A 14,505-nucleotide genomic window follows, 5' to 3' on the forward strand; every position below is an offset into this window, starting at 1 on the left:
GTTGAGATTTTGGGCTATTTGGCCTTCCATTATAAGTTGTTTCATACTAGGGGAAAGAAAACATCCCAAATAAAGTGCTTGTTTTATTACACTTTATCTATTTGCATCTTTAGGTTTCAATAACAATACATTTAAAGGATGCAAGTCGTTACTATCTGAATTCTGAAGGTTTTTACACTGGGGTTTGTTCACATATAACTTGCTTGATTTATATAGTATAACAGTTTGGTCCAAATTTGACTATTTATGAGGCGGTAAAAAGAATATGTCACTGAAACAAGAATTGTGTTCAACATGGCTTTATCCAATGTTCAAATTTCTGATCTGGAAATGTATGCAAATTAGTGCATATTTAATGAGATGATGCTTTATTTTAGGGATGCACGATATTATCGGCACGAAATTATCCGATAAACACTTATAATAATATAAAAATCAGCATTGCCGATATGAAAAATTATGCCGATTTGCCTTGCCGATATGATATAGTGTTGATTTGCGCCTGCAATAACTCACGGAGTGCTACAGCGATAAGACCATGTCAGCACTGTGGTCATTCTTGAAGTTTAAAACAACCAAATACAGGTTGTTACAGTAATAAATGAAAAGTAGAACACACAAATACATTTAAGTTACTTCTTTTTCTGAATAAATAATTCAGTAATGATGTCATAAATCACAAGAATGACGTTAAATCCAAAAATAAAATATTTAGGCTGCATCTGTCAGGGGTGAAAAATCACTGACTTTATTATTGTTATTATACTCTTATAATAAAAATAACTTTATTAACATTGATTCATCTTAAATGAGTATCCTTTTAGTAAGGAGGCCTTAGAAATCTGAAACCAGAATGGAAAAAAAAAAGGTTTTGCTCAAAATGGTGTTGTTTCCAAACAAAGGGAAAAAATAAAATGTATATCGGTATCGGCCAAAACGAGCTTAAAAACACCTGCATATCGGCAAAATACACTATCTTGCATCCCAACTTCATTTGCATATAAAGCCCCCAATCAATCAAAGGGAAGTATGAAGATCTAAATATTGTTAAATGTCTTACCCTATTCACCCATAGTTCCTTGCCTTAAGAAGTCAGAGGGAAAAAAGTCAGGCGAGAGAAAAAAAGCTGTATATTTACAGGACGAAACAAATCTAAAGGGCAATTTGCTTTGGATGCCAAATATTTCACTGAAAGAAAAAGGCAGACACACACAAAACCACTTGGGTAAGGGGTGTTTCTTGCCCTGGTGTCGGGGTGCTAACCAGCTGCCCTCTCTAGCTCAGTAGCAGTACGTTTCTAAACTATGAACAATAAGGTTGGCACAGACCAAGCAGTTGGTAATACAGCTTGGCACGCAGACACCGGACGAGAGAGACTGCAGCAAGGGTTTCACGTGATCGTGTGTTATGTTCGTCCACACCTTAGTCTTCGCCTTGGGGCTACCGCTGCCGTCCTGCCCTTCCTCTGCAGACTCGTCGGGCCGCCCGGCGGCTAGCCAGCGGGTCTTGTCCCGCTGCTGCCGCTGAAAGCTGTGCTTTAACGGGGAGCGCGCACCCGAGTCACTGTCCTCTGCGTATGAGTAGCCCGTGGCTGAAGGGGGAATCTCAACGTCACTGTACTTTTTAGCTTTATCACGCAGCGCCGGGCAACGGTACGGATAACCAGTCCTGTAACCCTGTGGAGAGAAAGACCATTCAAGTCAAGTCAGATATGTTCACAGCACACATTGGGCCCTATTTTAACAATCTGAGCGCACATGGGGAAGGTGAATCCACTTGTGCTAGCTTAATAATGGAAAAAACGGTCGCCCTATCAGGCGCATGGTCCAAAAGGTTTGTACCTCGTCTCTTAATGAGTCATGGGTGTGTTTTGTGCATAATGTGCAATAAACCAGAGTCTCATCTCCTATGCCCTTTAAAAGTCATTTTTGCTCGCACCGGATTCACTATGTGAGTGGAAAGACTGAACACTTCTCTGGAGAAGGAGCCCTTATATTTTGAAATATTAAAAAAATGTGTGTGTTGCCGTGCGTCCCTGTGTGTGTAGCAGAGTGCATGTGTATTGTGAACCTGCCTATAGACTCATATTACAAAAATGCCCTTTAAATAACAAAAAAATACTGCAGTCGTTTTCAGTTCCTCAAAATAGTAACGTGCCAACGATGCTCCTGAACAAACCTGTTTTTCAGACCACGCGCCCATGGGCGCCTGTGAATTTGATATTAAACAACGTAGCGCAGGATAACTGCGTTGGGCTGAAACTAGCAACACTTGCATCGCATTGCGCCAGGTGTATAATAGGCCCATTGTTTTAAAGCAGCTTTACAGAAAATAATGATGTTGATGTTTATAATATCTCCATTTATCAGATTAGAGCTTGGCGATAAGTTATATAGTAATATAAATGTAAATAAATATTTAATAACTATATTATTTTCATTTAAACAACAATAGGGAAATTACAATACGTTTGATTAATATGTTCACTTGTTAAAAGATAAACCCTTGAGCTTTTATATTTTAAAGGAAAATGCTAGTGTATGCTATCTGGAGATCCTGGTACCATTGTTGTGTTACTAAAAATGAACGAAAAATAAATAAATGAACAAAAATGTATAAATAACAGTAGTTTGTTCTCTGGCCTACCAGATTATCCAGCATCCTCATCAAGGCCTCAAACTCCTGCTCCCCGATCTGCCACTTCGGGTGCGAGCTCGACCCGTCTCCAGCTGGCTCAAGGTGGCGTGGGCGGGACTTATACTTGCCTGGGTCCAACATAACCAGGTTGTCTGGACCGCCCGCACTGGCGAGGGTGCGGACCTGGAAAATCAGACCGGAAAAAACAGACATGGAATATTACTGTTATAAAGCCTTCGTAGGGTTTGTATGCTTTATATCAACTTAAGCTTGTAAATGATCAAAACTTTTCTGTCGCACACAAACTACACTATTCCTTCTGGTGTCTCATTGACAGTTTAGACTTTTTTTAGCAATTAAAATCCATTTAGTTTAATTGTACAAATGTCCTCCAGCTTGTGCTTCATGTGTCTTTTTGCTGTGAAATCTTTACTGATTCTGAAAGATTTAGTAAAAGAATAACTTTTATATTGTTAGTAATATTTTAAGATGATCACTTACTGGACTGAAACAGCTTTTATTTGATTATCCATAGAAAAATTATAAGTATCAAATATGATCATTAGACTGATGAAGGTTTATTAGTTCATCCGTCAATGATCATTGTATTGTATTTTATTATATGTTTGAAAACTACAGTGATCATAAAACAAAGTGTTTAAATATCCTACTAAGATTATTGCAATATATTGATATTTATATGATTTTATGCAAGTAGTCTGCTATTGTTATAAATATCTAATTGATTTGCCATATTAATATCAGCATCTGCAACAAATTACATACAGTATTTTTGCTCTTTTCAGGCCTCTGAATAAAATTGAGCTATTTTTTGTTCGCCATATGCTCACGTTACTTATATTACCAGTCCCTCCAGGATTTCGCAATTTGTTTTGTGATATTTTGCGATCTGATACTGATTTTGTGGTGGTAATTTTCAGAAATGTGCTTTTTTTAATAATTAGGATACCACATTTACCATATTATGTTAGATGCACAATAGTCATACACAACAATAGAACAAACAAAATACACAAATATTGTTTATTTTGATATCTTACTAAAAAAAAGGCTAGTCCAGTGGTGTACCTTGTAGCTTTAATAATGCGATCACTTGGCAAATACTTAAGTATGACTGGAAAAAGTAAATTACAGCAATAAACAATTGCCTAATATAAGTAAAAAGTTCTCAAATAGTTAATCAAGTAAACAGTCAGTAATAAAATAAACAAATGATAGGAGGACAAATAAACACAATATAAAGATACAGACACAAACAGTGCTTTACGTTTAAGTGGCTACTGTTTGTTTTTTCCAGTTGCTGTCGTTTGATGGATATAGGCTATATTAGGTTGCTTTCACTTTAAAGAACTACAGTAATGCACGGGCCAAATACTGTCACACGTCCCAAACTTATTCACTCAAGATATAACCACCAAGACGGACAGTTAGGCATAATTATGGGTGCTTCCCAAATCTTATTTGTGCATCCTTGTTTCCTTTCCTAGCTTCCCTTCCTCGCTCCTTAGCTCCGCCCCTTCAGGATACGATGGAAGGATGCGAGGAAAAGACGCGAGGACAGAGGAATTGAATCAAGTGAAATGATATATCCTCGCTCCCTTTAACGTCACTTTAAAGCGGTGTCAGTTAATGATGACTCTACACCGCTGGATTTAGTCAGGATTCTTGAACATTAGAGATAATTATTTATATTGTGAGCTTCAGCCTCCACAAAATACCACATTTGTCCATATTTTAATTAATATCACCAGTTATTATTAACAACAAATTATTCATTATGTATTAGTTTCTATTTGTTTCTTTCATTTTCTTGTGCTTTGATATAATTCTGCAACTGTCAGTTGTTGTTATTTGACAAACATTTGTGTCTTGCACATGTAAACATAATAATAATGATGAATAAACTGTGCCACGATATGAAGGGGGAGGAGAATTAATGCTTGCGTCACGTTTAGTGGATAAAACACTTCCGCAAAGTACCCTCCTGTGTATCCTCGCTCATGACTCCTTAGGAAGCCTCCTCACTCCTCGATCCTCGCGGTGCAATTAGAGAATTGAGATCTCCTACAAGATGGCTGAGCTCCATCGGTTTCCGGGTCATAGGATGGAGGACGGAGGAGCGAGGAAACGAGGAGGGATATTGAGAAGCACCCTGTGTGTATTAAACAGAACACATTTCTGTTTACTCGCAAGAGCTGACAGGCAGCAAACGCACAGCATCCTCAGCCAGTCCCACATCAGTCCGTGTGTCAGCAGCGAGCTGAGTTTGTGGTATACAGCGCTTTTATTAACGTATTTTTGTGTGTAATTGGGCATATACTTTTATTTGGTCATTCATCCATCTTGAGTAATCAATTCGCTTTCACAAAGTCCACATACTTTGCATGCACCATAACGTCTGTATCCTTATGAAAACCATGCAATACAGCTTGAAATAAATTAGAGATAGATTCTTTTTTGTGATTATTTTGCGGTGAAATGACAAATTAGGCCAAGATCGGGAAGAAAAAAAAAGCGACATTTTACTGATTTTGGGTTGTATTCAGCGATCGCGGAATGAGATTTTTCTGACTATATAATTATGTCAAGCTTTACAAGGTTGAAGTCCAGCTGAAAACACACATTAAAAATGCTAAATTGATGGATACCTGAATCTCACAGGCTGTGACCAGGTTGTGAATGTAATAAAACGCCTCTTCAACAGTTTCTCCAACAGACACCAGGCCGTGATTCCTCAAAATCAACACCTGAACACACAAACAATGCATTCAAATCACACATTTACACAACATAAAACCGTATCAATCTCAGGCTTGTAGTCAGACAGAAATGAATCTGTATGTATTTAAGGTACCTTGCTCTTGGGACCCAGGTTCTTCTGTATGAGGACGTTCTCCTCCTCGTCCACCAGGATACCGTGGTAATCGTGGTACGCCACCTCCCCCAGCGCCAAAGCCTCGGGTGAAATGGGCAGAAGACCACATTTCATTGCAGACACCTGGAGGTCGAAATAATTTAATGATTAATATGAAGGTATACAATATAACAGATACAATTCAAATATGAAATAATAAACTGATCATAAAATGAGAACATGAACAATGCAAATGCATTTACTCATTAAAATATATTAAAATGACATGAAATCCACCTCGAAATATATTAGCAGGCAAAATTAAATCATGAAGAATTTTATGAAATGTTGCGATTTGCAAGTAAAAATAGATGAAATGTGAACACAAATAAGATGCATGCAATTAAAGGGTTACTTCAGCGATTAGTATATGGCTTTGTATCAGTAGAAACCCTGGAGTATATTCAAATGATTGTGCTTTCCCCCCTCATATCCCCCTGAGACAAGAGATTTATGCATTTTATTTCTGGAAAAAAATCCTCAGATGATGCAAATGTCGTCATTTTGCGTCATCGGAGGAATTTTTGGCGAGAGGCTAAAGACTACAGCCGGCAGAAGGAGCCATTTCCACGGATTCAACCAGCCCATGGGGTGTGGGAATCTCACTTACAGCGCTCGGCATTCATGTAAAAGTGTTTCAACTTCTCAAATTAATTCCTATGAAAGTTAAGCTTCCAAAGGCATGAACTGAAAATGCGGCAGACTGAACACGCGCTGTGAACGACTGCCGCGAGTGCGGACGCGATTACCTCAACTCTCATCACGAGAGCTCGTTCAGCTCATTCATCACGGTGATTGTAATCTGACTCCTGCTGCGTTTGTGCTGTGACACTTGCTCGGCAACTCACTCATTATATTGAACAGACACGTTCAGTTTTTAATTGTAATGTCTGTTCTCCAACTGAGCTGATTTTATGAAAATGAACGCGGTGGGAAATTGATCCTGTAGTGGTGGTTTTGGGAGATTTGTTGTCTTTCATCCCCATGAGACAAAAATAAATTTTCTGGCTTTTCTTAGTCTACAAATACTACATTAATGACCCAGTTTAAATACACATTCATCTTCCCAGTACTGAAGTACCCCCTTTAAGATACATTTTGAGGTGTTTGAGGTGTAACATTGCAGGTGTTTTAGAAAAGTTTGCAGTGAGATGATTGTTCAGTCTGTCATGAAACGGCTCTTACCGCGGCGCCAGCGGGCGTGTGAATATGCACTATGCATTTGATGTCAGGCCGGGCTGCATATATGGCAGAGTGCAGGGTGAAGCCAGCCTGGTTTACGCCCAGGTTAGTGCTGCCTCGGTCTACAATCTCACCCTGCAGGTTGATCTTCACCTGAGGACACATACGATGCTGTTAAATACAAGTTAAACAAATCACAGTTCAACTGCAACTTTTAACTGCTCTCTAACAACTTTAATTTTCCTACAAGTAATATACTATATAATGATAAAATCTGTAAGCATCTATAGTCCGAGTCATGTTCGGAGAGCCAATGGCTGATGAAAACCAAAGGCAGGGTTACCAGACTGGAGGCAGTGACTTCACTGTACAGAAGTCCAAAAGGGACGATCAGAAAACGCTCCTGCTCAGAGTTCAGCCGGACCTGAAGGGACAGAGAGAGAGACAAAGGTTTGATTGAATTCCCACACATCAAACGTCCCGCTGAGATGTGCTGTTTACATTTGTGACACACTCACAGTTAGGTGGTTGTAGATCAGCTGAGACCAGCCGAAAAGGTCGGCCAGGCGGTAAAACGCAGCGAGTTTACAGCGCAAGAGCTTCTCTCCCTTGTCATAAGCGATTGAGTCTGAACCTCTCAGGTCATTGACTGGAGTCACCATCCCCAAACCTACAGACACAAACACACACACACGTTAGGGCTGTTCTGCTATTAATACACTATATATATATATATATATATATATATATATATATATATATATATATATATATATATATATTTTATATATATATATATATATATATATATATATATATATATATATATATATATATATATATATATATATATATATATATATATATATATATATATATATATATATATATATATATATACAGGGCTTGACATTAACACCCGCCAACCCGCCAACCCGCCAAATGCAGGTAGATTTCAGCTCTGGCGGGTACGGCAGCCTCTCCCACTAGCCACTTTGGCGGGTTGAATATAATTTTAGCCTACAGCCAAATTAAATGCCAAGACCGTCGTATTACAAAATTACAATTTTATTACAATCGTTTATCGATCAACTTGCAGTAAGTGAAGGCGGGACAGGCGGAATCGCGCTGAATGACAACAGAAGCGTGCAGAAGCTGTCACACGCGCAATCAGTTCTCCTTGTCAGTGTTGGGCAGTAGCATCGCTACATTTCTGAAGATCAAGCTCACATTGGAAACACAACTGCCAAGTCGAAGATATACTTCACTTTCTACGTTCCTTTCTGCCTCGCGCAGACCTTTCAAAGTACTCCTTTGGCAATGAGCGCGGAAAGACGGGTTCGGCGCGTGCACTGGATACGCGCACTATCTAGTTGACGTTTGCTTCCGAGCACTCAGTTCGCTGTTGCACGCGCGTCGACAAAAGAGAAATCATCTTCAAGTTTTAAAAGAATCTATTGTGTCGCTTGAATAAACACCTCTCATTAAAAGCATCGGGGTCCAGCCTGGCCACCTCTTGATATGAATGAATGAAACTTTTCCATGGAGAACACACACACACATTGGTTTTGTTAATAATATTATGGATCACATGTTTTTGTTGCCAAATTGATTTTGACAATGTTTGAATAACTGAAAAAGTATGTGTGTTTATCTGCTCGAATTTTATTGATCACTGAGATAGCATTGATTGGAATGAAGTTGGTTCAATGTAAAATTAAATAAATAAAAAGTAGCTTAGATGCAGTAAACTACTTTTGCCAAGTTGCTGTAGCTTAGCTTGCTACTGGGGGTAGCTTCAGTGTATAGTGAAGCTTAATTTAATGTAGAGTATCTCACTCTGCATGTGAAAGTTTGAAAGGGTTTTAAATCTTCAAAATCAAGCAAAATTACTCAAAATCAAATAATTTAAGCATGCCAAAGTCAACTTTAATCATATAAAATGTAATTTCCAAACTGCAAAATTGTGGCCAGTGAAAATGCTGAGTGGCTAGTAACTTTGGAAAACGACTAGCCACAGTGGCTGGTGAGCAACAAATTTAATGTCAAGCCCTGTGTATGTATATATACATATATATATATAAAACTGGGAAAACAAAATGACTACAAATAAAATTAAAAGTGAACTAAAATAGTGAAGTACTAAAATAACACTGTAAATATAATAAAAATTCAATATACATATAAAAAACTAATTAAAAAAGACACACAACAAAATTACTAAAAATTAAAAAATATATAAAAAAGTTTTTTTATATTAGTACACAAATTATTAAACCTGAAAGATAACAATAAAACAATACATACATTTTTTTTAAACTAATGGAAAATATAAACTAAGCATTAAATTTATTAGTCTAAAAATATTAGTACTAAATATTAAGTACTAAAATAACTAAATGTACAATTATTTTTGTATTTGTATTGTAAAATAAATTTTAAACGCTAGTAACGTGTAGTAGATATTATATTTTTACTTTTTGGATTAATTATTTTTTGTTGGATTAATGTTTAAAGACATTGCAGAGCGGGACATCATATAACGGTCATTGCAGAGTTCACAGAAAGATTGCATGCTCAAAGTCTAGCGTGACAGCAGGTTCATGCAGGACAGTCCCCCCCCACACACACACACACACACACACACGCATGCGCACACACTCACTCATGTTGAGGGCAGCCATGCCTCCCTGCGGGGCGGCGGGGTACATGGTGGGGACACTGGTGGTCATGAAGTCAGCGATCTGCTGCAGGGCAAGCAAACTGGTGGGGGTTTTCCCCTTCTTCATCTGATCCTGGATCAGAGTCTCCAGCTCATCACAGAACGCCTGAAATACAGGAGAACACACACACACACACACACACACACACACACACACACAATTACAACACTGAAATTTAATTATGATACTTTGAGGTTATTCCCTCAATGGAAGCAATAGAAAGATATGCATATAGATTCGGAACAACTTGAAGGGTAAATGACAATGTTAATATTTGGGTGAACTATCACTTTAAATCCTTAGTTTTGTTATTAAAGGCGTTGAGTGTTGTGTCATTCCACTGATCGCTTCATAACTCGCTGATGTTACAGAAACAGAGATTTGTTCAATGCTGTAAAATATTAGCGGGAACATTAGCAGTAACTCTTTGATGGTACTTGGCCTAAAAAGAAGTATGAGAGCAGCCGGTTTCTCTCTTTGCGTTAAGGCCCTTTCATACTGGACGCGATTTTGACGTGCAAATAATTTGCGCGATGTTTTTTTTTTTTTCGATCAGCTGTTTTGTGTAATGAGCGCTTCCACACCGAACGCGAATGTGCTGAGGCGAAAAAATGACATTTATTTTTTTCGTTTCGATGTCGATTTTTTTTTACTCTAGCGGCGACAAAAACGGCTTCAACCAATCACATAAAAGGAAACAAAGGTGACGAAATGTCCAGTTGATGTCACGAGCTATTCTATCAACTTTAACCTTTGCCAGGCATGGCATTTCTCATGAGATTACAACTGTCAGCTGTACAGCTGCAGCTGTGTTTGCCCGCTGTATGCTACAGACAGCAATCTTATAACCTTTTATAAATAGTTGATTTTTTTTTTTTTTTTTTACATTGTGTCCACGATTATGGAAAGTGATCGTGTTGCCATCAGTAGGCTACGTCTGTGGCACTGAAATGTTTACATGTGACTCGACTGGAAACATCTGCTCGGATCGATTGATTCCCTGAAGTGCGCGGTTTGTCTCGTCAGATGCTCTGCCGTCTCTGGAGGAGATCCTCAAATTGTCCCACAGACTTTAGAAAGTAAGTGCAGAACCGGCCATGATAAAGTTTTAGCTCCTGTACAAGATTAGCATCCTCCCCTTCAGACTCTGTTCTTTAAGACTGGCTGCACCCAAACCTTCTTCTCGGTCCTTTAAATAAAATGAAAAGCTTGTCTTCACTGAATGATAAAGTGCCCGTGATTTCTCAGCTGTCGCCGCGAATGTTTTGTAATGTTGGAGCTCTGAAACGTCGCAAATTCGTGTCGCGGCTGATGTGAATGGTTTTGACGCGAAATATTCGCATGCGAATAATACGCTTATTCGTTACGCTTTTTCGTAACGCGTCCGGTGTGAAAGGACCTTTAAGCACAGAGTACATTAAAAGAAAAGAAAGGCTGGAAATCAGCTGCCTTTCCGTCTCTCCTTCGATTTCTGCCTGGATAAAGAGCATCTTTATTCTTCTGGTGATGGTCCACTTGCATGAACAGAATCCCCTCTGTGCTTACACATGGACACATGACTGCTGGGCATATTGAGACAACAGTCATGTGGGGGGTTTGTTGAGAGCTGAATTAACTGTACGGATACCACCAGAAATATGAAGCAGCGCAACAGCTTTCAACTAGGGATGTGATGGTGAGGATATTTCCCATTGCCACGTGACAACACAGATAAAACCGTTATCACCGGCTGGGGTTTTGAAATCAATCATTTAAAACTGAAAGTAAAATGCGCTCGGGCATTCATAATGTAGCGCTGTGGAGCAAGCGTTTCAATAAATTCCTATGAAAGTTAAGCTTCCATAGCAATGAACTGACAACGGCCAGACTGGACACGGACCATGAATGACTGTGTGGCCGCTCATTTTACTTTTGGTTTAGAATTAGCGCCAATTCGGCAGGGCCATGTTAAGCCTTTGCAGGGACCTGGGCTAAGCTTTTGCGGGCCCCTTGCCCCCCACACAATATTAATTTACAAAGCATGACAAACAAGACTATGTCAGCATTACAATACACCCTTTAAATGTCAAGGGTTTAAATTAAATTAATTACTTTATATTTACTTTATATTTATTAGTACGTTGCTCATGCAAGTGGCACAATATTTAAACTAGGCCTATGTTAAAATCAAAAACGTTTTACATTAAAACTTACAAACAAACAAAAAATCTAGTCTTTAATTTCTTTAATTTTTAAATCTTTTAAGAAATCCTGCAGGTCATAAAGAACTTTATTTCTCCACCTTCAAGAAAGGACGAGAGCTCTCCATTATCTCCCTATTGACCTTAATGTATCTGTTTCCATGCTTTACCCGAGGCAAAAAGTCATTGAAACAGATTAGACTTTAAATTACATGAATCTGTGGTGAAATAACCAGATTTTCAGTTCAATGCATGTTTATTTTAATGCGAACAAGGTTCTATTACTTTAATTCAGCGCGTCCAGCACAAAATAGACTCGTCGGTGTAGAAACGATCGACGCACTGATGCAAGACGCACCGCTCCTGGAAAGCACTACTGGACTGCATCCGTGTGTAGTGAGAGAGCTGTAATCCGTTAGCATTGGGACATATAACCGGCGATCTATTTGTGATTAAACTATTTGCATTGCAGATCTAAGCAGTTCATAGGAGTCATTTGTTGGACTACTACACAATAATAGAAAGACGTGTTTTATTGCTATTATCTCATCACATTTGAAGCGCCGCTAATGTAAATCGGTAGAGGAATTTGCATTGGGAATTTGGGATATCCTACACTAGCTGCCTGCTGGGGTGGCAATGGTCTTTCTTTTAGGGTGGCAGTTGAAACCCCGGTAGATCCGTCCCTGCCACTGTCATATTTTCTTACATTTTCGTTCGACATGTTGAGGTGACGATGTAGCCTAATGGGTGTCCGCTGTGACTCGATTCGGGTGTGTGACAACGATGATCAACGTACGCATAATTACCTCGATCCAAAAAAAAAAAAGATAGCACAAAAGAGAATTGTCTCTGGGCCCCCGGTGTTCGGGGCCCTGGGCTGCAGCCCATGTTGCCCATTAGGATAACGCGGCCCTGCCATTCGGGGACGGGTTGCTTTGTGGGTTCATTAGCCTATTATTCTTAATGAAAAACACAACAACAAAACAGTACCATGACAAACTCACGTAAATAGGCGCTTTTACATTTAGCTTCGTAACCAAATCTTCCACGATCATCTTGTCTGTCAGCTTTTGGTAAATAAAATCTGACTCCTGCTGCGTTGAACGTTTTTATTTGTAGTGTCTGTTCTCTAACTGAACTAAATTATTTTAACATTATAAAAATCTAAATGATGGTGGGAGCAGTGGGCAAGTGATGTAATCAGTGTTTCACCTGAAGAAGTCTACTTTAAACATGGATAGAATGATTTCTGAAGGATCACGTGACACTGAAGACTGGAGTAATGATGCTGAAAATACAGCTTTGCATCACAGGAATAAATTACACTTTACAATATATTCAAATAGAAAACATCTGTTTTAAATTGAAACATTTCACAATTAAATTTTTTTTTTTATCAAATAAATGCCGCCTTGTTGAGCAGAACACATGAAACATGAATAACTCCAAACTTTTGAGCAGTAGTGTGTGTGTGCTAATGTGTAAATCAGAGTGTGTGGTGTTCTCACTGGACTCTGTAGGATCATGGAGACTCTCTTCCGCTGCTCCATCATGTTAAAGTCCTGCCGCAGGTCCGGCGCCATGTTCCTCTCTCTCTGGTACTCCGGGCTGCTCTCGTCCACACGGTCGAAATAACGCTCCTTATGAGGGGGGTTGGTGGGAGGGGGGGCCGTCACCACCCCTGCACCTGAGTCTCCGTTCATCACACACCTGCAACAGAGGTCAAAGTTCAGGGGCAAATTTGCATACTTCAACTCCATGCTAAAAACAAAAGTACATACTTAGAACAAAACTTTAACGCTACTCTGTCTTATTTTGTCACGGTGTTATCGGTTTAGTAAGGATGCACCGATAGGAAGATTTTGGCAGATATTGATAACCGAAAATTCTTTATATTTTGAAAGCCGATAACCAATATATTTGTCGACAAATCTAAATCGAATATAGTTTTTGAGAGCCTGATTAGTAAGGGATAATGTCCACTCAGCCGGTTGTTATCGCAGAATAAACCCCGACAGAATGATCAGGACCCCGAGGCGAAGCGGAGCATCACTCTGAAGGGGTTTATTCTGCGATAAAAACCGGCTGGGTGTACATTATCCCGCTTATTACATGGCTACTAGTCTCAAATAAATAATTATTAGACACAAATTATTGTTTTGAGATTAAATATTTTATTAGCTCTTACGCAAAGCTTCCGCGAAGAAAAACAGTTCCAACCTGCTTTAAGCCTTTATCTATTGCTGAAGATTTGCCATATGCCCTTGCTAAATGTTGAAAATGAATGCTGAAAGGGTTAGTTCACCCAAAAATGAAACCAAGCCTCTGATTTACTCACCCTCAGGTCATTATAGGTGTTTATGACATTCTTCTGTCAGACAAATACAATCAGAGTTATATTTAAAAAGTCCAGGCTAACGTTAATCCAGCAGTAGTTGGAGCTGTTTTTGAAGTCCATAAAAAATGCAGCTGTCCGTCAAATAACGTGCTCCACACGACTCCGATGGGTTAATAGAGCCTTCTGATTCCAATCGATGCGTTTGTGTAAGAAAAATATCTATATTAAAAACTTTATAAAGGAAACCCGCCTTGAAGTCTTCCATTGAAACCCACGGCTGTTTAAGCCACAAGATGGCGCCAGCGTTAAGCACAGAAGTAGAACCGGTCAAGATAACTCGTAGTACCCGTATGAGCGGGTGTTACCTGGAAATAACATACCGCTGGAATGCGCGATTGACCAATCAGAATCAAGTATTTCACAGAGCCATGTAATAACAAAAGTTAAAAGTCTCCCCATGCCCCAAGCACACAATTATGATGTTCTCATTATAATTTTATGTAGTCG

At 39.0% G+C, this 14,505-nt stretch overlaps 1 protein-coding gene across 12 annotated transcripts in view; it reads right to left on the reverse strand.

Annotated features, from left to right (window-relative positions):
* Positions 1–14,505, reverse strand: part of add1 (adducin 1 (alpha)) — a 60,477-nt gene that overhangs the window by 25,452 nt on the left and 20,520 nt on the right. For 8 of the 12 annotated variants that reach the window (XM_067423816.1, XM_067423812.1, XM_067423810.1 and 5 more), the window contains exons 2-10: positions 13,169–13,370; positions 9,420–9,582; positions 7,273–7,424; positions 7,098–7,178; positions 6,758–6,907; positions 5,513–5,656; positions 5,307–5,405; positions 2,647–2,820; positions 1,329–1,676 (exon numbers count right to left, since the gene is read on the reverse strand). In XM_067423816.1, the coding sequence (XP_067279917.1) occupies positions 1,329–1,676; positions 2,647–2,820; positions 5,307–5,405; positions 5,513–5,656; positions 6,758–6,907; positions 7,098–7,178; positions 7,273–7,424; positions 9,420–9,582; positions 13,169–13,363 (1,506 nt within the window). In that variant the 5' untranslated portion in view covers positions 13,364–13,370. The remainder of the gene's footprint in view (positions 1–1,328; positions 1,677–2,646; positions 2,821–5,306; positions 5,406–5,512; positions 5,657–6,757; positions 6,908–7,097; positions 7,179–7,272; positions 7,425–9,419; positions 9,583–13,168; positions 13,371–14,505) is intronic. The other 4 variants (XM_067423813.1, XM_067423811.1, XM_067423821.1 and 1 more) reach the window with 1 other exon arrangement.

Source organism: Pseudorasbora parva, chromosome 18, assembly GCF_024679245.1.
Source record: "Pseudorasbora parva isolate DD20220531a chromosome 18, ASM2467924v1, whole genome shotgun sequence".
NCBI classification, from domain to species: Eukaryota; Metazoa; Chordata; class Actinopteri; order Cypriniformes; family Gobionidae; genus Pseudorasbora; species Pseudorasbora parva.